General features: G+C 35.4%; 4 protein-coding genes across 4 annotated transcripts; 2 read left to right on the plus strand and 2 right to left on the minus strand.

The window, feature by feature from the left end:
* The first annotated feature begins 665 nt into the window (after positions 1 to 665).
* LOC136816261 (protein rolling stone-like) lies at positions 666 to 4273 on the plus strand. The gene is made up of 3 exons (XM_067072589.1): positions 666 to 827; positions 1416 to 1614; positions 2994 to 4273. The coding sequence occupies exons 1-3, from the start codon at positions 750 to 752 to the stop codon at positions 3560 to 3562; spliced, it is 846 nt and encodes a 281-aa protein (XP_066928690.1). The 5' UTR covers positions 666 to 749; the 3' UTR covers positions 3563 to 4273.
* Positions 4274 to 6681: 2408 nt separating this feature from the next.
* LOC136816262 (uncharacterized) lies at positions 6682 to 10036 on the plus strand. The gene is made up of 2 exons (XM_067072590.1): positions 6682 to 6776; positions 7896 to 10036. The coding sequence occupies exon 2, from the start codon at positions 7897 to 7899 to the stop codon at positions 9115 to 9117; it is 1221 nt and encodes a 406-aa protein (XP_066928691.1). The 5' UTR covers positions 6682 to 6776; position 7896; the 3' UTR covers positions 9118 to 10036.
* Positions 10037 to 10749: 713 nt separating this feature from the next.
* Positions 10750 to 14612, minus strand: LOC136816239 (orexin receptor type 2-like). The gene is made up of 2 exons (XM_067072574.1): positions 13822 to 14612; positions 10750 to 11495 (listed from the first exon to the last, which is right to left on the minus strand). Exons 1-2 carry the CDS (start codon positions 14501 to 14503, stop codon positions 11071 to 11073), a joined length of 1107 nt encoding a protein of 368 aa, XP_066928675.1. The 5' UTR covers positions 14504 to 14612; the 3' UTR covers positions 10750 to 11070.
* Positions 14613 to 19390: 4778 nt separating this feature from the next.
* LOC136816263 (fibrinogen C domain-containing protein 1-A-like) lies at positions 19391 to 20875 on the minus strand. Its single transcript, XM_067072591.1, has 2 exons — positions 20189 to 20875; positions 19391 to 19779 (listed from the first exon to the last, which is right to left on the minus strand). The coding sequence occupies exons 1-2, from the start codon at positions 20835 to 20837 to the stop codon at positions 19544 to 19546; spliced, it is 885 nt and encodes a 294-aa protein (XP_066928692.1). The 5' UTR covers positions 20838 to 20875; the 3' UTR covers positions 19391 to 19543.
* Positions 20876 to 23362: the final 2487 nt, after the last annotated feature.

The following is a 23362-nucleotide window of genomic DNA, read 5'->3' on the forward strand; positions in this document are numbered from 1 at the left end:
AAATATCAGTTTTCATATATCTTCGTTTTCAACAATTAAAAAGATCTAATTTTACTGCAGTAGCCTTCAGTTTTTGCTAATTTTCCTAATGAAAAATGATGTACACAGTAGAACCGCAAATCTTTGTTGAGGCTTGATTGTTCTTATTTATTTTTGACACTTTTAGCCTTAATTCTTCTCATATTGTTCGAAGTTTCAGTTCAAATATGGGTTATTCCTAACTTGATAACATTTGATAACCTATTTTTACCGTTTTGACCCTTAATTTGTCAAAAATTCTGGCATTACAGGCTGAGGATTGTTCTTATTCTTGGCCTTTTTCTTAGCCTCTTATAAAGGGTTCTAACAAAATTAGAGTATTCTGATAACTTTAACTGCCTTATTATTAGCTGGACAGGATAACGTTTACTGTTTATCCATCTAAACGTAGATTTAAAGTTAGTACAGGAACAGCTTTCGGGGTGCAACCATGTTCTACTAAAAGACTAAAAATTTACGAAAATTAATTTCTAACTGGAATAGGGTCGGCAAATGTGAATTTAGGCTGCTCTAACAAAAACGTACAATATTTGAGGGGCGTAACTGAAATCTTTGAAGTCGATCCAGAAAGCAAAATTTGAAAAAATTGAAGTGTGAATTGTGTGAATATCTTCATGTTCTTTTTTTCACACATCAGTTAGTGAACAATAAAAAAACAGCTCATGTGAGAGAACTGTCTCTCAATATTTTTCACTTGACAAGATTGCAAGATGGGATTCAGAGATGAGTTTCGGTGCTCGAGTTTCGGTTTTGAGGGTGTGGAAAGATCAGCACTCTACAAATCTTACGTGAGTTTTACCAATATTCATAAGTGTTAACTCACTCTCTAATTCAAACCTCTATTATTCGAATCCCCTTGAAGATCGAATTAGAGAGGGCCAACTGTAAACGGGTTTCCTATCAAATTCAGTGGGGACAGAAAAAATATTCTGTAGTGAGAAATTTTTTTGAATTTGATTTCTTTATTAGGGACAAAAAATGGAGTACAATGTTCCAGTGGGGACGATACTTTGGCTAATCTTTCCTGTAGGAGGGGGGTCCTGTACCGGGTCTTTGAGAAGGGGATGTAATATTGAAGAGTCTAGCTGAACCTACAATCGCGGTCAAAATATATTGGGAATGTTGGTTAATTCCTCGTTTTCAACAATTTAAAGTTTGGGCGAAAAAGTCGCTTTTGGGCAAAATGATAAATTTATATTCGAATATTTCATAGACTTCCAGGCTATATTCTGAGCCCTATTGGACCATTCTTGGACTTTTTAAGTCTAGCGCCCAACCTAATTTAGAGCGTTTCCAAATCGTTTGTGGCTGTAAGATTTCGTATGAATTTCTCTTTTTCTCAAATATTATGACTTTGATTGTACTTTCAACCATAGATCAATGTTCCACGATGGTTTCGTCTTTCATCGCTCGGTTTTACGTGCGTCTACACATTTTCCATGATGATTGCTTCCATTGTGATTACGACTATGGAAGTACATCATAGTGGCTGGTTTCATTTTATGACGTCATGGAATTATATGGTCAATGTCACTTATTTTATTATCGCCTTTGTTAAACATCTTCAATATCAAGGTTTGTATTGACACTCATTGGTTTAAAATCTGATTGATTAGTGAGTGGATAAATCACGACGACGGATGAATTTTCTCTAGCCTTCATTCGCCCCACCGCACTTTTCTACGGGCTGGTCGGAAAACAAAGTCTAGCTTGCTACCTTAAGGGAAGATATTTTGGCGAATTTGGCGAGTTGTCTAAAAAATTCGCCAAATACGCCAAAATTTCTTCCCGCCAAATTTGAATTTATAAGTCATTCGCCAAAATTAATTCTCGCAAAATTTTGTTTTCTTTCAATTTAGTCTCTATTTCTCATATAAACCACTTTTTTCATCCTTTTTTAACTAAAATATTCAACAAAAAATGGATCTTTCGCCAAAATTAATTCTCGTCAAATTTAGAGATTTTATCAATTCGCCAAAATAAATTCCGCCAAATTGCACCAAATTTCTTCTCTTAAGGTACCCAGCAAAGAAATCAACATTGCTTCCAGAATGAATTTCCGCTTGATTTTCCGTTCTAGAAGCAAAGCGGGAGAGGTGCAGCTTGTTTTCCGATCAGTCCGTAGAAAAGTGCCGTGGCGCGAATGAAGGCTAGAAAAAAATCGTCCGTCGCCGTGATTTATGTTTCGATACTTAACTTCATTATTTGAGCTTGTTTTAGGGCTTCTGTTGGGAGTTTTCAGACATCAGTCAGAGCAACTCTGGTCAGAGTTCAAAATATAGTTCTTTAGCATATTCAAAACATTTAAATTCATCTATTACCAAAAAAGTACGCCTCAGAAATAATAATAAAACAGAAGGTTAATTTGAAATTGAAGACTTTAGGTCATCCCCAGTTTTAAGCGCGATATATACACATAATCTTTCGATTGGGGGTGGGGTTGGGAGGGAACTTGATATGAAAACTGCTATAAACTACTACTACCATATCCGGACAGAAATTAGGCCTCAACTTTGGTAGGCCGCTCACCTTTCACTACTTCTTCCAAGAATATCGTGTACTCGACTCCTTTACGGCGTTTAAGGTTGATTAGCCTATAATAGGTAGGCAGGGCTATCGGTAATTCTATTCCACTTTGTGACTTTTTCGAAAGATGAGAGCTCAGGTTTTTGGGCTCTAAACATTCGATTTTTGGATGCCACTAAAACTCTAGAAACGCTTGCAGTAAAGTAGCAGAAATATCGTATTATCGTCAAATTACTTCAAGGCCTTCTTTTTCCGAAATTCTTCAAAGTGTGACTCGCCAAGAAACGGAGTAAAAATTGCCGGTTTTTGGTGAAGTGCTCACTTAGGGTTGATATGTGTATAGAGCCAATTCAGTCAGTGATAAGATATCCTCAATCCTTGTAGGAGTTTATTATGAAAAGACCATTAAAGTTTCGTTTCATCCATAGGTGATGCTGATGAAGGGTACGAAGTGATCAGAGACGAAGCTGTAGGTCTAATGGCTGGTGACGAAAGCAAACATGAGGTATTCATGGAAAAAGGAGTGGTCCTCAGTGATCCCCTAGTCCTCGATACAATCCCTTCCAAAATGTCAATAAGTGACAAAGTCTATTGGTTCTTTCATTCTCTGGCTTTCTTAATGTCTTCCGTGGTCGTTGTAGTATACTGGCCAATCCTGTTCGACCCATCTTCATTTGAGAACGATTTTCATTGGTTCCAAACAATTGATCGGCACGGGATTGTATATCTCTTGTTCATTTTCCAATACATCTTCAACAAGATTCCAATCCGTATATTCCACTGTGTGTATGCTATCGCAGTTGCTGTCATCTTTTTTATTCACACCTATATTTATTACTTGGTGACCAGCAGATTGGTTTATTCCATCTTTGATTGGGGTAATGCACCTTTGAAAGCGTTCTACTACTTCCTGGGAATTGTTGCGTTGGCTATCATACTACAATTCATCTTATACGGTATTGATCGATTTAAGCATTGGCTTGGTAATCGAAAATGAACAGAATCGTCGAGTGATAATTATTCTCATGGGCTAAACATTTTCTGAATTTCTTATCAATCTGGGGCATGAGTTTTAGCATTTTCACGTCATTTTTTAGCATTTCAACGTGAAAAAATCACGTTGTAGATCCCATGCGGCATACATATCTTTAATGTTTCATAAATGTATATCTTTAATGTTCGATCTCCCCAGGTCAATATTATAAATGTAGTTCTAGCTTAGATTTTAGAATATTTTATATTGTAAAGTTAAGTTTAAAGGCCTTTTTCTATATAATTTTCGCGATATTGGTTGATTTGAATTAGAACCAGATAGTATCTATATTTCTTATTAATTGGTATTTCACTTGTTCTCACCTTCAAAATATGAAAACGTGGATTAATGGAACGCCAATGGAAGTCAATAATGAAAGAAACTTTTTACTATGATTACAATATAGTCAATAACAGTAGCAAATTTCTGTAAAAACTTTGGAATTTGATGGATCCATGTTTTATATGTAAGTGTCTATACCAGGCTCGCATTATTCTTAAACAATAGAACCATTATTTAGGTATCAACTGATACTGCATTTGCTTATAAATGTTATGCTTATAAAAACATGTAAAATATTGATAATTTGACGGTCATTTTAACAATATCATTATATTTTCTTTAGTATAAACACTTAGTTGAAGTATAGGAATAAATTTTCATCAGCTACCAGTAGATATCCCTTTACCCAGTAGGTACCCTCTATCTGAAAAATAAGGTGGAATTCGAGGTTGATTTTTTTGTGTTGAAAGGTTACTTTGATGGGATGAACTTTCGCGGGGATTAAATTTCGCGGTTGGGTCTATCCGCGAAATTCAAAAATTTCGCGGGGACTTAATTTCGCGGATGGCACTATTGGGTGGCAATATTTTCACGATTTTGTGACTTTTACTGTCGAATCATGCATGTTGGTTGTTGAAATACACATTATTAGCGCTTCTTTGATGCAAGTAACCACTCAAATAGTATTTATTTGATGACATAGTTTGAGTTTTGTTTAGAAATATTTCGCGGATGATGCCCTTCTAAATTCCCATTGGGACTTAATTTCGTGGATTTGTCCAAAAATAAATTATTAATGTTATACAAAAGCCTTTTGAGATCAAGGTTAGAATATTCGCATATTTGTCTACTTTCTATTTCCAATGCTCAGATGTACAATATGGAAAAAATACAAAATAGGGCACTAAGAATTATCTTAGGGAAACCTAGATGGACTAGGATAACTGAATTATATAGAGAAGCAAGAGTTACTTCTTTGGAAGATAGGATAAAACGACTTTCAAAAAATTGGCTACTTGCTAGCAATGGTATACAACATCACCCACTCAATAATTATAACTTTTTAAATAGGCCGAATGCAGAAAAAAAGACACTTTATGAAAAACTTGTCTCATTTTAATATTTATTAAATTTTTAGTTTGATTATTAACAATTTTCTTTTCTATTTATATTTATAATACACATATACATATCACTCAAAAAATAATTCCTTTTTAGTTTAATTTTCATTCACACAAATAAAATATTTATACCTTCGTACCTTTACAATCAGAATACAGACAGGTCCTACTAGGATTCCATTATGTCAGCTTTGCTTCGAATAAAAAACCTTTCTCCTTATTACAATACTTTAATTAAAATAAACAGTTATCAGTAATAACAACGATCCATTTTTAGAATTTTTAAAGATTTTTAAACAGTTGGGGACAGAGCCTGTCAGGTTCATATCCCACTACACACGCACCGAACTCACATATTACGTTTTAGTAATACAAACCATATTCTTTTTAACCCCTATGTTATTTTTATAATAGCCAATAATCTTTATTTTAAATTATTTTTTTTATTATCCAAGCTCTCTTCACGACCTTCCGAAATCCGCTTTTATTATAAAACATTCAATTGTTATATACCTCTTTAATACTTTTGCATATAATCTTTTTTATACATGCTTAGCACCTTGTGCTTTACTAATTCTTCTTTTTTTAGGCATAAACTCTTCTTTTTAGGCATAAATCCCTTAACCCTCAGTAAGCTGAAATGCAGGAACTAAGATGTTTAAACAAAATCCACAATGGGCAAAGGTAGTCTAAATAGATTACGACGCCCCTCAAAACAACATCACACATCATCATGGGACTTAATTTCGTGGATTTTCGCGGATGACACCCAAATCCGCGAAATCCGCGAAATTTAATCCTCGCGAAAGTTTATCCCATTAAAGTATTCGAAAAACCATTTTGTAGGTGAAAAACTGAAAACTGGTTTCTACAAAATATCAGTGCTAGAGAAGAAAACCATAGACAGCGTTATGGTTTTCACATCTGGAATATACGGAATTTTGCGAGACCGCGTCAAGAATTTTGCAGCGGGAAGTCTGATCCCAGCCCTCATTTTCGGAGATTGGTGGGTCCAACCGAAATATTTATAGGTTTACGGGCAAGGGCTGTTGAGCCCGACTGGGGATGCGGCACATCAAAGGCCGACTATCATTCCTCTCCGATGGGAAATTGGCTCGCTCCTTTAGAGGTTTAGTGTGGGCGGCCGCCAATCCGCCATCGGAATATCAGATAAATGCCAGTCGGGCTGGAACCATGTTACGCGGGAAAAGTGAGCGTAGGAGGATGTTTTGTCGGCGGGATATTAAACAGAATATCTTCCTGTATTTGGCTGAAGACTGCTAGTTTTAGGGTGTAAAGAAATAAACCAATCAGAGGCGCGTTGTTGGTGCTTTTGTCTTTCAGCGCCCTTCAGAAAATCGGTTGCTAGGGGAACAGTCTCCCCACCCACCTGCTATAACGTTACGGCTCTGTAACGGTATTTTTTATTACTGTATTGCAGCAATTTGATTATAATTTATTGGTTATACCAGGGGCGTCTGGTATTAAAAGGTCCCCGGCGGCAGCCTCGTCACGCTATCTTGAAACTCTCTCTCTCTGGTTGCCAAAATAGTACAAACAAAACGAAAAAGATGAACAAAAAACATTTCGTTTTGCACGCTTCATTAAACAAATGAAGTTTTGAGTATAATTATATATTTTAATGTTTGCTGAATTACATATTGTTTCACAGTCGAAAACATACAAAAGGAAATCAAAATTTTGCACAAGGATTCTCTTATTGATTTTGATTTTAGTTGGAATTGGTTTTGATCTTATCCTCATTTTTATCAAAGGTAAGTGATTTTGGGGCCTTTTTGCATGTGCCAATACCACATGGTTAAACAAGACTTTATTTTAAGACGTAATCTATTCCAAAAACCAGTACACGTTTTTTTATAAGAATATCCCAAATTTTGAAAAACTTCAGATGTTCTTAAAAGTAAATAGTTAAGCTTAAGAATCTTCTAAAAATGCTCTTAACTTTGCACCATTTGATTATATTTGCCTAAAAATGTTCGTAAGTTATTCTCAATATTTTGGCCGTCGAAGCCTAATGTTTTTATATAGTTTGTTCTTATAAAAAAAGATAAATGAAAGATTCAAGACTCTCTCTCTCCCATCGTTCTGCATCATAACCCTCAACAAAGCTATATCCACCATCTTTGATTAAAGTTTTTGGGAAAGGATACCTAAAGTCCATTTTTATTGGAGTAATTTTATAAGAACAGCTGAGCCTCAAAAGAAATTTACTGGTTCTTATAAAAGAAGATTGTTGCTTTGACGTCGTGCAAAATTGTAGGAACTGTAGCGGCTTCTTTGTGAATATCCCTTTTCAAAAACTCCAAAGAAAACTCAAACAGAACCCTAAAAAAGTCAGCATTTTACCTTTAGAAAAGTTGCTCAATTTCTTTTACATTTTTGTAACATGCTCATTTTTGAATTTGAGCCTTTGTATGCTTATAAACGTTATGCTTGTAAAAAAAATGTATCGTTTATCCCGTGCATTGGGCTCTTCCAGAAAATGTCCCTACATGGGGGCCCATCAGCGAAAAATCATCAAAATTTGCCTTCTCCGGGGGATAAATTTGCTGTCCGGGGGTAATTTGGGTTGTTCGGGGGTCAACTGATGCTTGTCCGGGGGTAAAACCCGTAGATCACTGAAAATTGTTATATCCTCCGTCCCCCATACTCAGATTTTTTCCGGAAAAGCCCATTGTAACCATTGTGTGAAGAGAGGTACTTATCCTCCTTTTTACATCTTGTTTTTCAATCCCCTGATAATTCCATTCCCCAGTTTATTTGATACGGGATACTCATACGGATAGGATACGGATACGTTATCAGAGTATAACGTGCTCAACTCCTGAGAATGTATTCTCAATTTACATTTTATACTACTTCGTTTGTCTTAGGATGAGGTTACTCGCTGTTATCTTATTGGTCACCATTGCTGTGGATATCTGTAGCACCAAACATCATCACCGAAACCATCACCAGAAACTTGTAAAGGAAGATAGCAACACAGTAAAAGGACATGTCCGAAGCTTATCATCTGAAGATGATATCGAGAATGAAAATACCGGACAGAAGCGGACAGTATACGAATCCTTACAAGAGCAATTTCCAATAGAAAAACGAAGAATGGTTGCCAGAGCTTATAGAGAGGTTCTGAGTAACGTTTTAGAAGCACCATCTGATGATTCAGCTTTTGATGGAATTGGTCCACACATGATTGCTATTTTGGAGGTTTTCCAACGAAATGGAGGTGATATATTCAAACAGGTTCGCAAAAAGATGGATATTTCTCCAAAAGAGTTTTACCAGACCATCATTGCTCAGAATGTGGATGATATTAAGGATATTATTGATAACAAAAAGGTAACCAAACCGCAATGGATTGCACTAAAAGCCAACAAATATAGATTTATGCCTGCCTCTAAGCATTATTCATCAGCTGAATATACCAGAGACTTTTTTGCAGATATTATGGCGTTTACTATTGTATATGTTGGAGCAACTCTTGATTTGGCTTTCAAAGGGGATGTATATGAATGTGAGCTTGCCAAGGAGTTAGATCTGTTGAAGAATGATATTGAAACAAGCGTCCAAGTATTGATTTATAAGCGTTTGAAAATGTTGGAACCGCATTCATCAGATTGGAAATGGATGGACATCACATACACAAGCCATGATAAGATTCAGTACAAAGATACCTATCTAAAGAAGCTGCTCTGTGAGGAAGGTGGGTGCGAGTTGAGGAGGGACGGCAGGGAGCCCATTGCTGAAAAATTACAGGAGGTTGCCAAGTCCGTCACCAAAGATGCTTTACCCATGTTCGATTTCTTAAATAAATTTTTGGAGCTGTTATCAACAGAAAAAGAATTTTGTTTCAAGTCTTGTTTATGCCCACCTGAAGATGAGCCAATAAAAATGGAGCAAAAAGATTATGTCGTCGAGATACCATGGGGATGTCTTGGTAAACCAGTCGATAAGAGTAAAGATTGTATGTTGGTTTGTGGCAAATATGGCGAGAAATATGATTGGTGTCCTACACAAAAGAAAACGAGAGCAAGTTCATGGTCGAAATGCAAGCAAGCAAATTTTGAAAGATGTATTGAAGGCTGGTATAAGTAATGGATTGTGAATCTAGATCTGGACATTATGTAACCCTGTTGGACAACAAGACGGCAACAAGGCGGGCAGAGAAATGACTTACTACTATGTTAAAAAGCTTGCTTATCTGTAAGTGGGAAGGCAAAGAAAGCTATGTATTCCAATTTATGAAACAGTACGATACGATTATTTGTCGAACTTGGATTAGATTAAAACGAGATTCGCGATACATTAACAACGAGCTATCCGTAGATTTATAAGAATTTATAAGAGGTTAAACTGATAACAATTTAAGAACGTTTAAAAATTAGTCCTTCCAAACCCTTTAGCTTTAGCAAATTAATTAAGTATATCTTAGAAACGTTTTAAGAATCACGAAAAATAAGATCAGCCGAGTCTGAACCAAATTGTACTGGTTCTTTTATAAATAAGTGTAAATGCGTTCAAAGAAGCAAGAATAAGCTATTCAGTTTGGAAAGTAACAAAAAAAGAGTGTCATACACCCCCTTCTCATAGCCCCACTGGAACCCATGCCCACTGGAAAAATTGGTCAAAATATCGTCCCCGTCGGAAAATTATCCTCCAATTTTTGTACCCACTATAGAAATAATCAAATAAATAAATCCTCACTGCCAAATATTATGGTATTTTTCCCATCCCCACTGATTTTTTTGACTTGAAAACAAAAGAATAGGAATCCCCAGCCCTAATAAATATGAGAATATCAATTCCCATCGAGTTTCAGTCCGTTATTTTTATCCCCACTGGCTGAAAAAATCCTACCGGATCTGTGAGAAGGGGGAATGTTTTCACATAGAAACCTTTTTTTTATTTTGATATCAATAATCAATTTTATTTCAAAATAGTGTCTTCTTGATGTAATTAGAGCTTTGTATATAAATAGATAATATATTAAAACATAAATTAATACTTTAAAATATTTCAAAATATTGAACACTAATAATTCATCTGGATACTCTCGGGTGCCTAATAAACGCACAGACCAAAATAAACGTACAGGGGGGTAATAAAATTGGAATTAATAAACGTACAGGCTGAAATAAACGTACAGGCTAAAATAAACGTACAGAAAAATTTACAAATTTTTCAAAAGTAGAACATCAAAAGTAGGTCGAAGCGACTGACATATCTCTTATGAATCGGGCGATATTGGGTCAAAATAAATAAACGTACATGAGGGAATAAACGTACAGGCGGGAAAATACTTCAAAATAAATCAACTTACAGGTCCTAATAAGGTGCGTACAGATGGGAAATTTGACACGAAAAAAATAAATGTATATGTACGTTTATTAGGCACCCGAGAGTACTTTAGCTACGAGAGAAAAGACATTCTAGCGTGGCAACCCTGCTAGGAATCCCTGTAGTCAATGAACACTTGAAAAGAAGCTTAAAAGTCTAGTCTGATTTGCAGACCTCTATAGATATATGCTTCCTATATATAAGAAACTCTTTTCTCTAGAGGATGAGCAGAAGCCTATAAAAAGTCCTTTTCAGAAGAAAAATAAATTAGCATTCTAGCCCATTAGAATAATATATTGGAACATTTACATCTTTGGAAATCAATCAAAATTTAGATAATTGCTTATTAAAATTTCTTGTCTCGAATCAGTAAAGCTGATTCTCCTCAGTTCGAGATCTCCATCCAATACTCTCATCTGACAATGTCCTCCTTTTCTATCCCTACTGGCTGAAAAACATTCCCATGGGCTTGGAGGTGACTCCATGCGTTTCTAGGGAAAGGAGTGGCCCTACCTTCGGGTAGATAGCTATACAAAAAGGGAGCCTTCTGGTCGCCCTCGACTGCGGTCGCAAACTTACTTACTACTACTGGAGGTGACTGGCACATGGAATCGGCTGACCAAAAATCAAAAGCAATCTAAGTTCAAAATATGATTCCAGTGATTGAATGATATCGTTCATCGTTGGAAGGATAATTTCGAGTAGAGTCATTCAAAATCGATCACTGCCATGGTTCGTGGATTCTGTCCTCTGATTACGCCTAGCTGTTGTTGACATTTCGAAACTCATGACAACAGTACGATTGACTTTATTCTCTCTGCCAAAAACACGACAACAAAATCTTTTCAACACCCTTTTATACAGATTCAACATTTTCTTTGTTCGGACGATATAAATGAAAGAGTTCAATGCAGAGTTTAAAGTCATAACCATTTGTGACCATGGTATAATGATTTGTATGACTTCCATGTGAGGGTAGCGATATAATAAGAAAAGACCTGACACGACAAAAGACACAGCCATAGGAGTGTAACAAACAGACACAACTATAGACATAAGAGCCAATGTTTTTGCAACTCGTTTATGATACGTGCTACGACTTTTGGTTGAATTAGAAACACTCATTCGCTTGATGCCTAAAATGATAGAAAATAAAATATTACTAATTAGTGAAATGTAAATCGTACAGGAGCCAGGGTAAAATTTCTGTTCCGATCTACTCAGTGGACATTCACTAATTCGAGCTTCTATTATCCGAATGTCGCTATAATTCGAACTAATTCTCAGTATCTGTCAAATTGAAACCCTCGTCAGATGCTTTATATGATTCAAACCTTTCTGTAATTCGAACAAATTAGACTTCAGTTGGATGAAATGTTGGATCAATTTGCGTCAATTTAAATTTTTGGAAAAAAATGAAAATTCAAATAAAGAAGAAAAAAATCGTGTTGGACGGTGTTGGATGAAGTTTGATCGCCATCATTTTTTTTCCGCAAGTCATGTCGGATGAAATGTTGGATCAGTTTGCCTCGGCCTTGATTTTCGCTTCATCCAACGCAAGTTTTTCCATCAAACATTTTTTACCCAACATTGAAAAATCATGTTGAATGAAATGTTGGACTGGTTTGCGCTGGCCCTAATGTACGGTAGATACAGTTGACTCATTGCTCTGATTCGATTTTCAAGAGTTCAAGAATTTTTTTCGAATTATAGAATGAGTAGATAATTTCTGAGAGAATTTGATTAATTTTCAGCTGAGAGGACCAATCAAATTACAGAAAGGTTCGAATAAAAGAGTTCGAATAAGAGCGAGTTGACTGTATTAGTTTTTAGTTATTCTTCACAATATAGGATTACAGCTCTGTGAGATTTTAGTTAATTTTTAATACAAATTACTACTAATGATTGAATTTAAATACATGAGGGTTAATGGCGGGAAATACCTTAAGAGAATAAATTTTGGCGGAAAGAAATCTCGGCGAAAATCCCCTTTTTCATCCTTTTTAAGCTTAAGGGCTCTGACCATAGTCAGAAAATTGATTTTAGTATCTGAACATAAAAGTTATGTTTTAAATTCTTTAACACTTTTAACAAAGAATTGCCTTTATAAATTGCTTTTTAATCAAACCCCTTAAGAGTAATTAAGAACTTATTTGCAATAATGACGTTATGAACTTTAAAAACACGTTACATAATATGTTCCACCTTCTTTTATAAAAAGTGCTAAGTTTTATGGGAATAACCCTTTTTGTTTCGAACTTTTTTCAGACTGTCCGCAAAGAATTGAACTATTTTAAATTTTGCGGAAAATTTTTCTAAAAAGATGTGTCAAAAGTTATGACTGTTTTTTTAAGCAAATGCAGATGAAAAAATTGATGAAAAAACACTATTTGAAGATTTCGACAAGAACTTTACAAAAATTTCCGCAGAATTTTATTGTTCGGTAAAAATACCCCATTACTGCGAAAATTTTTTCGAAATGTTTTTTCTTCGCCGAAACTAAGCTCTTCAAAGTTGAAATACTCTTCCTCGTAAAAGTCTTCATTTTCTTCTTCATCGATTTTTTTCAATGCAATTTTTGAATTTTCAATTTCAGGAATAGTTTGTCTAACAGAAAATGTATAACATGCCATAGTTTTGTTGGTTACATCAGTCAGAAAACACATTTTAAACACGGCAATTATGAAAAATTCACTATGGTCAGAGCCCTTAAGGGCTCTGACCATAGTCGGAAAATTGATTTTAGTATTTGAGCATAAAAGTTATGTTTTAGGTTCTTTTACACTTTCAACAAAGAATTGCCTTTATAAATTGGTTTTTAATCAATCCCTTAAGAGTAATTAAGAATTTAATAGCAAAAATGACGTTATGAACTTTAAAAAGACGGTAATAATATGTTGCATCACCTTTTTTTATAAAAAAAATTTTCTAAATAAATGCATCAAAAGTTATGGCTGTTTTTCTATGAAAAATTGGGATGGAAAATTGGTCAAAAAGCACTATTTTTAAGATTTTGAAGCAAATAAGCTTTCAGAAAAATTTTCCGAAAAAATAATTTTAGTTCGATAAAAGATACCATCTACCGCAAAAAGATTTTCAAAATGTTTTTTCTTCATCGAAGATAGATAAGCTCTTCAAAGTTGAAATACTCTTCTTCGCAAAAGTCTTCATATTCTTTTTCATCAAAGTTTTTCATTGCGATTCTTAAATTTTCAGACTCACGGATAATTGGCCTAACAGAATATGTATAACATGCCACAGTTTTGTGGGCTACTGCAAGTAGAACTTTACATTTTGTAAGTGGCAAATATTAAAAATTCACTATGGTCAGAGCCCTTAAATATTCAACAAAAAATGGGTCGTTTGCCAAAATTAATTCTCGCCAAATTTAGAAGTCTCATTAAATCGCCAAAATAAATTCCGCCATTTCTTCTTATAAGGTAGGAGCTGAACTTTACTTACGTTTTTCTGAAGCTTTATGGAGAAATCGGACCATTTTGAAATTCATGAAGGTGATGATGACCACATAATTACAAACGGTCAATCCAGCTGTTAAATAATAAGTACCATGAGCTGTGAGGCTGTCAGATCTCTTCTGGAACGCATACCACGTTGCCATGGATGCCGCAAAGAGTGTGGAGATGAAGAGACAGATACGTACGTTTCTACGGTGCGCTAACTTCTTTGTGAGTCGCGTATTAACGACTAGGAAAAAACGATGTACCACGACTAAGAGTAGGATTAAGCCAGACATGTATGGGAAGAACATTGATACGAACGCTTGAATCATAATGAGTCCACATCCTTGACGTTCTGATGTGTAGATCATGTATATTTGAAGTGGTAGAAAAACAAGACCGATAATAAGATCCATTGAAGACATCAAGATGAATAGACGTTGCGCTACGGTGAACAATGTGTTGATTTTGTATAAACCAACGATTAAGGTGGTATTACTGATGATGACTAAGAGAGTGATAATGGAGTAACCGATGATCAAAATGATTCCATGAGTGTTTTGAACAGCTTCAGGTGTGAAGAGAGTGAAACATACAGCGTTGGATGTGTTCTGGTAATGTTTGGGTTGACCGAATTTGAAATCGATCAAGTTTGGTGACGTGGTAGAGTTCAAGATGTTGGTCATTGTTGTTTAAAGAGGTTACTTTTGTTGTAGTTGTAAAATGTTAAAAATTCTGAATATAGAAGAACACGATATACCTATCAAAGCAAGGGTTACGAACTGACGGGGATGTGCCGCCTAATGTTCGACCATCGGACCAAAAACAGGAAAAATTGGAAAAAATATGTGAATTTCACGACCCTTGTTATAACCATTTTAGAAGTAATTTGATCAAATTTCGATGTTTTTAGCGGTTTTTAGGGACAAAAGATTAAAATTTTCGTATTTTTCCAACCCTTAATGGGACTGAAATTTGATTTCTTTCTAATTTTTCCAACCCTTAGTGGGACTTTGGAAGTCCAAAAAAGGTACCCTTAAGGGCGGCATATACCCTAACCCTTCATTTGCCTAAGTACCCTCCCCCTGGGACGAAAGGTTTGCTACATTGAAAATAAGTGACGTAATAAGTACTAGGGCAATGGCATCGATATTGTGAAAATAAACTTGACTTGAGTTGAGTTCATACAAAAAGCTCATCCTTCACATAACTCATACGGAGACCCCTAACGACCTAACTTTAGTATATTAGTTTCTTGGTTCACGAGTTTCACGCTAAGAATTTTACCCTAAACCAAACCAAAAGACAGAGAGATTAACATGCATTATGACTCATAAACTACTACTTGACCCTCTCCTTAGGCCAAAATGAGACCAAAAAAGTAGAGAATAAAAATTAATGAATAAAAATTCTTCAACTTCGAGAAGTCATCAGATTTCAAATCTCTATTTACTTAAATTGTTAGATAGCTCTTTAACTCAATGACTATAGCGACAAAAAAAGGATGAAAAACGTGCCGTTAATACTCCAGTTTAATTGATAAAAAAGTACTCACAATAAAAACCTATAGCGCATTCGTTTACCTTTCATATTAAGCCTTACATCTCAAATCTCACAATGTATAAGATCGGGTTCTTAAAAACGAGGAAAATTCAAAACTTGTAGAAAAAAATTGTTTCTATCAAAATGTTATACGATGCATAGCAAATAAACAAAGGGGAACTTGTTTGACCTATATATATACACTATGTTCCAAGCAAACATAACTGCGAACGAAGAAAATTTCTAGCCAGTACTATACAATCTATACCAAGCCAAGTAATTCATGCAATGATTTCTTCATATGACAATCTATATTAGAACAGAATAAAATCAGTCTTAAGTGTCCTGATAACAAAGGCGGAACAAATGACGCAATTAGTGTCCTGTCTCAGGGAAATCTCTTTTATCCTTTTATTCTTATAACTTACTTTAGGGAGTCAGACACTGGCTAAGTGAACGTTTGGCTATCATGAAATAAAACGGTAATAATTTTGATAACTGGGAATTACTTTAAATACCTTACTTAACCTTAAAAATACGACTAAGCTTAAAAGATCGAATCGAAAAAACACATATATTTATTTAGGAATACCGCTTTTCTAAGCCATAGCTAACTAAAGGTTACGTAAGATAGTTTGATCAACAAAGGAACGATTGAGCAATCTCTAAGAGACACGTGAATAAATTTTGAGGAGCAGTATCATCATGTGATAATCAAGACAAATCTTCTCCAGATTCAATGGGCCATTCCATTTTATAACCATACAGGGGGTGGACGAACTTTTCCAGGGGGTAATCTGAGAAAAATTTCCAGGGGGTATTTTTTCATTTTTCCAGGGGGTAAAAAGCTATTCTTAAACTTCCAAGGGGTAAACGACTGTTATGTTATTAGTTCGTCCACCCTCACTTTAAGACTTGAAAATAATCTTTTCCAGGGACTTTTTTGCAAATTTATTTTCAGGGGGTATATCCAAACATGTCCAAGAAATTTGTTTTGACTTGAAAAGGTTCGTCCACCCCCCTGTATGGGAAAAAAGGGGAAAAAGTACTGCTAACTAACTCATTACAGATCATCCGTTCTGCGCATACACGTTTTTTTATAAGAACATCCAAAAATTTTTAAGCCGTCTTCGATGTTCTTAACTTTTTGAGTTTCAAGCCTAAAAATGTTCTTAATATGTTCTTATTTTCACCATTTTGTGAGTATTTTTGCTCGCTTCCCTAAGAAATTGGGTGTTTTAGGGTCTTAACTCGTTCTTAACATTTTGTCCATCAAAGCGTTATGTTCTTATATATAAAAACATGTAACACTACTTTAAAGGGATATAGAAAATGTGACGATCTAAGCTTGTTGTTTGTGGTTGGCTTTTGATTTTGGTGCGATTGTTTTGCTTTAGCAAATCAGCGCGCTCAAAAGCTAATTTAATATTTATCCCAAATCTGGATGAAAAAGATTAAAGCGGTGCGCCATCCAACCTTACGGAGCCATGGCATTTAGATAAATAAGTGTCATGCGCGGAGTATCAGAATCTACTCGGAGATCAAGTGATAACAATGTTTGAAAAAGTTTGCTGACAACTACCACTATACTCGTACTCGTAGTAGAGGGCTTAAAATACCGGTGGAACCTCTAACGGCTACAACCAATGAAGTATAAGCCCGAAGGGCTAGAATCGAATCTCCTTGGTAGGATTTGAAGCCTACTAAATCCTACTAAATCCTACCAAAATTGCGTGGCCTAGCGCGGTCCGCCTGGTTTTTACACAAATGACAGATGGAAACTAAAATTTACACTTAAATTTCGAAAAAGATTCAGCGAATTTTTTTAATTTACATGAAACGCTACGCCGATTAGTATACCGTTTAAAGGCATGCATAGAAAAATTCAGGCCACAGGAGTAAGCTAAAACCAACTTTTGTCAAAATTCAAAGGGGTTATATGTTTTTCTATTTCTGAAAAGGGATCGGGGGAGGACGTGTTAAAATAGGATAGGCCACTGGTCAGGGTATCTTTTTCTAGTCTATCTAGCTTTTTTAAATATCTGACAAGGTTAGAATTCACTGAAATTTCAAAAAACATATCTTCCAGTGTCGAGTTATCCTTTATCAGGGTGATTGTCTTAAAGATATAAGATTTTACATCTGACAGGGTTTAAATTTCGTCTGATACGGTCCAAACTCTGTCCATCAGGTTCCAAATTTCGTCTGATAAAGGACCGTTTGCCAGTGTATAATTATGTATTAAAAGGTTAAGCAATGCTTCAAGAGTGCTCTACAAGGTGAAGGAGCATGATACAATATTCAGAAAAAAATACACAATCAGCGCTGATGATCGTATTAACATGAAACTTAAAGTACTGTGAAGCAAATTGTGTATTTTTTCTGAGTGTACAAGTACCTCGCAAATTTGCGTTTTAGTATCTCCCGTGAAACTTATTCTTAATTTCAGCAAAATCTGAGAATGTTGAACGTGAAAAGCAATGTAATAATGAAAAGCGCAATTTTTTAAATTGTAAGAAGATTATTTGCTTATTGTTGATGCCAAGCATCTTCAGTCAACTCAATCTAATTCGAACTTCCATTTTTTGAATCTTTCTGTAATTCGAACAATAAAATAAGTCCCCCTTAGGTGGAGAGTGGTTTTTGTTACTTTCTGTAATTCGAATCTTTCTCTAATTCGAAGAAAATTTTAGGTCCCTTGAAAATCGAATTAGAGATAGTCAGCTCTAAAACACAAGATGGAGCTTCTCCGAACCTAGTTGAAGCAAAATGTCCAAAAGAACCCTTTTAAAAATTCTCGACAACGAATGTAAAAATGTCTAAAATTCGACTCGATCTGAGAGGCCATATGTTTGCTCTACGCATGACCGTTGAGTATTGTGAGAGCATGAAAAAAAAAATAACTGCTAACTAACGAATACTAATCAATCTTTTCAATAAATCCTTCAATTTGAATATTATTGTTCAAATATTATTATTGTTATAGAAGAGCAAAGGAGATTCATCATTAAGTGCTAACAAGGTTATTATAAACTTTTAAATTGGATGTTTTTATTCTCTTTTTGGGACCAATTAAAAAGTGGGAAATAAAGTCTGAGTCTGATTTTTAATTTGCAAAGTAGTCGGGAAGGGACAGGGGCGACTAGATGGAAAAACTCTCAAAAGAACCACCAGTGACAGGAAGAGCCAAGGTGAAATGCACGAGACGTTTTAATCTTTCTCTGAAACGCAGAAAATAATTCCCCTATACAAAGATTATAGTTTGAAAAATACTAGCGATAAACTAAAAACAAGGCGAAATGGCTTTGGGAAGCTTACTCTCAGGTTATTAATGGGGGGTTTTGGTAAATATTTTTATTTTTCAATAAACGGGTGAGGGTCAAAATTTCCGGAGGGGTGGGATATTTTGCTAGTAAAAACCGTAAAGCAAGGTATAGTTACAATAAAAACTATAAGAGAATAAGAAGAGACTTTCGGTGTCAATCAACCTTGTGAATCTTTTTTGGTCATCAAAGTGTTTCGTACGGCTTAAATGACCGGTCATTTAAGCCGTACGAAACACTCTGATGACAAAAAAAGATTCACAAGGTTCACCACCCATCATTCAATTCAATATAAAGAACTTTCAATTTTTAAGATGTTGAGTTGACAATATCGGTCTCCCACGTATATCCTGAAGGACTCATTTAAAATAAGGAAATTAAGAAGATACCATTAACCATTGTTAACCCTGGAAAGGGGGCCCTCAAGGGTCCTTTTTCCAAACTTCCAAAAGTACACTGCAAAGTCGAAATGAGCAAAGATGAGAAAAAGTGCACTCTAAGGGTTTAAAATTTGGAGAATCTGACTTCTTTTGCCAGAAAATGAAGAAAAACACAACAGTAAATTTTTCGCCCAAATTTGGCTAAATTTTCTCTGTAAGGGAAAGTCCTAATTATGGGTCGGTATATACAACCGTTTTTAAACAGAGTACCCTCCCTTGTTATTTTAACCATTATCTTTAGCAGGCGACTTCATTAAGTTAGGTTAAGTTACGAGGATCAATCAAAGGTCTTTCGGGAAAAATATACTTCTTAAAGATAAACAATAAAAAAATAAACAATAAAAATCAAAGATTCAAACTCAAATAATAATCATTGTGTCCGAAGAAATAAAACATTGTTCATCGTAGCAGCGTTAAGGATTCACTTACGACGTAATTTGATTTCCGAGAATTTGATACTCATTGGGTCCCAACCCAAGCTCTTACTAGCACTGCTTTTATCAAATGGATCATAATAGGAATTAAGATTCGAATCAGTACATTGACTATACCACCAAGCACCATTCCTATCTTTGGCACAGTTTCCAGCACTCCACGTATCCGAATCTCGGTCGTACGTTGTATACTTCAAACCATTATGATTTGACATTTTATCACCTGTGTATTCATAAATGAAATAAAAGATAAATGATTGTTCTAATAGATATGTACACATTTTTTTATAAGCAGCTCTAATTTTCGAGTCAGGGCTGGGGTTGCTTAGCATTCTAGCTCATTTTCAGAAAAATTTGCTTTGACCACCCCTGATATTATACCATATTTATGCTGATTGGGTCAAGGGCTATCGTTTGTCATGTTTAGATTATCTAAAAAAGCTTTTACTTCACGAGATAGTGAAAAGAAATTTGCTGATTTCAGGGCTCGAGCCTTAGCAACTTGGTTGCTCATAATAAAAGAAATGTGTAAATTCTCAAAAGCTAGTATGCATGGCATCGGGAATGTCCCAGGTGGAAAAATTCAACCACTTATTCGAAAAAAGTCAAATTACTACAGATATAATTTTAACCTGCTGTTCCACTGTACCCTGCAACATGAAGCCGATACCCATCTGTTTCTTGATTGATCCCAAATGTCGAATACTTAGCCCAAATCCTCTTGGAAGCGCCTTTGGCTTGCATGTCGAAACGTGCCTCAGATCCTTTCAGAAATGCTTGTGCCACCAGCCGATAAATCAGTTCATTCCCAAGCCAATGTTCTCTGTGGAGCTGTCCAAATCCTTCTTTGTACTCTGTCCAATTACGGTAGAAGTTTGTGGATCCATCCACTCTTCTTTGTATCAAGGTCCAGCCACCACCATCCGTTGTCTGGTCACAGTAGACCTGTACCAAGGCTCCCAATATGTTCTGATTGATCCTATACAGGCCACTGACGCGGCCTCCCTTCTGGTAGTGATCCTTACAGTCACGGCGCACGGGCTTAGCTCTGCAGTCGCAATAAAACTTCTCGATCATATTGTAATCTTCTCGACAGTAACATGTACCACATTTATCAGCATTCACATCACATATCCCGTTCTGGTATTGGTCTTTGCTTTTTAAGTAAAATATTTCATCTCTTAAAGACTTGATTTCAGTTTTGAGTTGGTTGAAATCGGAACTGGTAGGAGCGCAGATAGCAATTGGAAACAGGGCCACAAATAACATTACCAACATCATTGTGCTACCTGATGGTTGTTCACAAATTAAAGAAATTTTAATATTTGGATGCCTTTATATTGACATAACAGATCATTGTCCAAACAATTGTATTGAAACAAAAGAGGTCCTATTCATAAAGTTGACGCCTTTATTGTTTTACGTCCGAACTGTCAATCAAATATGTTGCTCAATGAAAGAGAAACAGGGAACTGGGCTATGAAAGTGTAATAGTTCGTTCTGGAAATACTTTTGATGATAATGGATTTAAGATTCTTCTATGTGTAAAATCCACATGCACAAGTGCTGGCATAAACCTTAAAAACGATGTCTTTATAGCCAGCAATGCTACCTACCTACCATACATAAATACTGATTTTTTTTTGGGGGGTTTTTGTTTTGTCAAATTTGTCAAGTTTCATAGCCCATCCTCAGATCTCCATGATATTTTGAAAATACAAAATTAATATATTGAACAGCATGTAAAATAAAATGGCAACACCTTGTTAGGTTTTTACAAAGTGTGGATAGAATTTATGAGTGAATTCTAGTCTCCAAAGATTCCTTAACAGGGTCTAGAACAAACTTGCTCTGTTTAGGGGTAATTTTGCTCTGTTTGAGGCTGATTTTGAATGTCCAGGGGATCAATTGATGCTTGTCCAGGGAGTTAGACCTGCTGTCCGGGGGGTCAAAAGTCACAATGTCTGGGATGGGGTAAAGTTCCAAAAAATGTGATATCCTCCCCCCCCCCCTTCATATTCAAATTTTTTTCTGGAAAAGCCCAATATCAGGGAATAAATTTTAGAGAGAATTTCTCCAATCAGTTTGGGCCAATAAGTATAGTAGGATCAATTCCGATAAATCTTCTTTTACCCTTTCTAATATTATTGTATACCATATTTATGCTAATTGGGTCAAGGGTTATAGATTATTTTATCTAAAAAGCCTTTCCTTTCAATTCGTCTATAAATTTCAGTCACCCTCCCTCGACTTCTTTTCTTCTCGATAGAAAAAGTAACAGGACAAATTCAAAATCGCGTTAGATTATCTTGTGGGTTTCAGCAGTGATTGATTTTTTAATATTTCAGGCGTCCAGATGTTCAAATATTCCATCCTACACACGATTGTAGATTGTTGTTGATTTATACTTCTTCAGAATAAACATGGCTGAAATGATATGACACGAGTGTGTGCACACTTATACATAGAGAAAAAGAAAGCAAATACCGTAAATCGTGTACACGTTTTTTTTTTATAAGGAGCCTTGACTTTGCTCTGAGCCTGGAGTTCTTTACTTTTGCAGAGAATTTCAGCCTCAAAGTTCCTTATCGAGTTCCTTATTTACATAGCTGCTAAGTTTGGATTCGCAAAAATTGGATTCCTTAAAACTTGTTTTCTTATCATCAGCCTGAGCAGTTCCTTAACAATTCCTTATTTTTTGGACCATTTTCAGCCTCGAGTTCCTTATAAACGTGTTCCTTATAAAAAAAAAACGTGTACACGTTTTTCGTATAAAAACATAAGACTTCGATGACCAAAATATTAAGAACAAGTTAAGAACATTCTTAGGCTTTGTTAACTCTAAATCACCCAATTTCTTAGGGAATTGGAAAGAAATACTCGAAAAATGGTGAAAATATGAACAAGTTGAGAACATTTTTATGCTTGAAACCCAAAAAAGTTATGAGCATCCGTAGGCTTCAAAAGTTTTGGGTGTAATTAATTATAAAAAAAACCGTGTATTAAAAAATTGCATCTCGTCACATTTCAGTATTTGCCATGGCTGAATTCAAAAATTGACTCGCTTTGCTGAAACAGATCAACCATCTTATAGACTACTATGAGAGTGAATCTCACGTATAGTGTAGTACGTATACGGAAATGAATTTTGAAATTTCCGTAGATATTGGGTCTGTTTACAGACAACTTATAGACCATCATACAATATTCTCATCCCCAGACCGTTAAAAATTCAAGAACGAAAATCAAAAGTTTTGATAAACAATTTTTAAAATACAAATCGCTCAAAAGACTTTAAGACTTAAAAGGATCAAAATACATTAATTTCAATGGTATACAAAGTAGGTACATCCCTTATGCTAACAAATCAGAATAAACACTCCCTTCTCACAGGCCCGGCGAGGCCCTGTACCACTGGAAAAACTGGCCAAAATATTGTCCCCAGTGGAAAATTATGCTACAATTTTTTCCCCGCTTGAAATAATGAAATAAAAAATATCCACTGAAAATACTGTGCTATTTTTTCCATACCCACTGAATTTTCTGATTTAAGAAAAAAAGGAATTCAAGCTTGGGCCATAAAAAACATGAGAATATCAATCCCCATCGAGTTTGAGTCCGGTATTCTTACCCCACTGGCTGAGAGAATCCTATCGGGTCTGTAAGAAGGGCTAGTGAATAACTTAAATATTTTCCCAATTTGAGCTTACGAGACTAAAGTTCGAATAATGGAGCCCAGCCTGAGAATAGTAGAAATTTTAACCATGTACACGCTTTTTTTATAAGAATAGTGTACTTTGGCTGAG

This window comes from Clytia hemisphaerica, unplaced genomic scaffold (assembly GCF_902728285.1).
Source record: "Clytia hemisphaerica strain Z4C2 unplaced genomic scaffold, Clytia hemisphaerica genome assembly, whole genome shotgun sequence".
NCBI classification, from domain to species: Eukaryota; Metazoa; Cnidaria; class Hydrozoa; order Leptothecata; family Clytiidae; genus Clytia; species Clytia hemisphaerica.

Excerpts from the sequence above, each read along its gene's own strand:
- LOC136816262 (XM_067072590.1), top strand. The coding sequence starts at position 7,897 with ATGAGGTTACTCGCTGTTATCTTATTGGTCACCATTGCTGTGGATATC.
- LOC136816263 (XM_067072591.1), bottom strand. The coding sequence starts at position 20,837 with ATGATGTTGGTAATGTTATTTGTGGCCCTGTTTCCAATTGCTATCTGC. Across the intron at positions 19,780-20,188 it reads AGGGTACAGTGGAACAGCAG|GTGATAAAATGTCAAATCAT; the intron begins GTTAAAATTATA and ends ATGAATACACAG.
- LOC136816239 (XM_067072574.1), bottom strand. The coding sequence starts at position 14,503 with ATGACCAACATCTTGAACTCTACCACGTCACCAAACTTGATCGATTTC. Across the intron at positions 11,496-13,821 it reads CCATAAAGCTTCAGAAAAAC|GCATCAAGCGAATGAGTGTT; the intron begins GTAAGTAAAGTT and ends CTATCATTTTAG.
- LOC136816261 (XM_067072589.1), top strand. The coding sequence starts at position 750 with ATGGGATTCAGAGATGAGTTTCGGTGCTCGAGTTTCGGTTTTGAGGGT. Across the intron at positions 828-1,415 it reads CAGCACTCTACAAATCTTAC|ATCAATGTTCCACGATGGTT; the intron begins GTGAGTTTTACC and ends TTTCAACCATAG. Across the intron at positions 1,615-2,993 it reads TAAACATCTTCAATATCAAG|GTGATGCTGATGAAGGGTAC; the intron begins GTTTGTATTGAC and ends TTTCATCCATAG.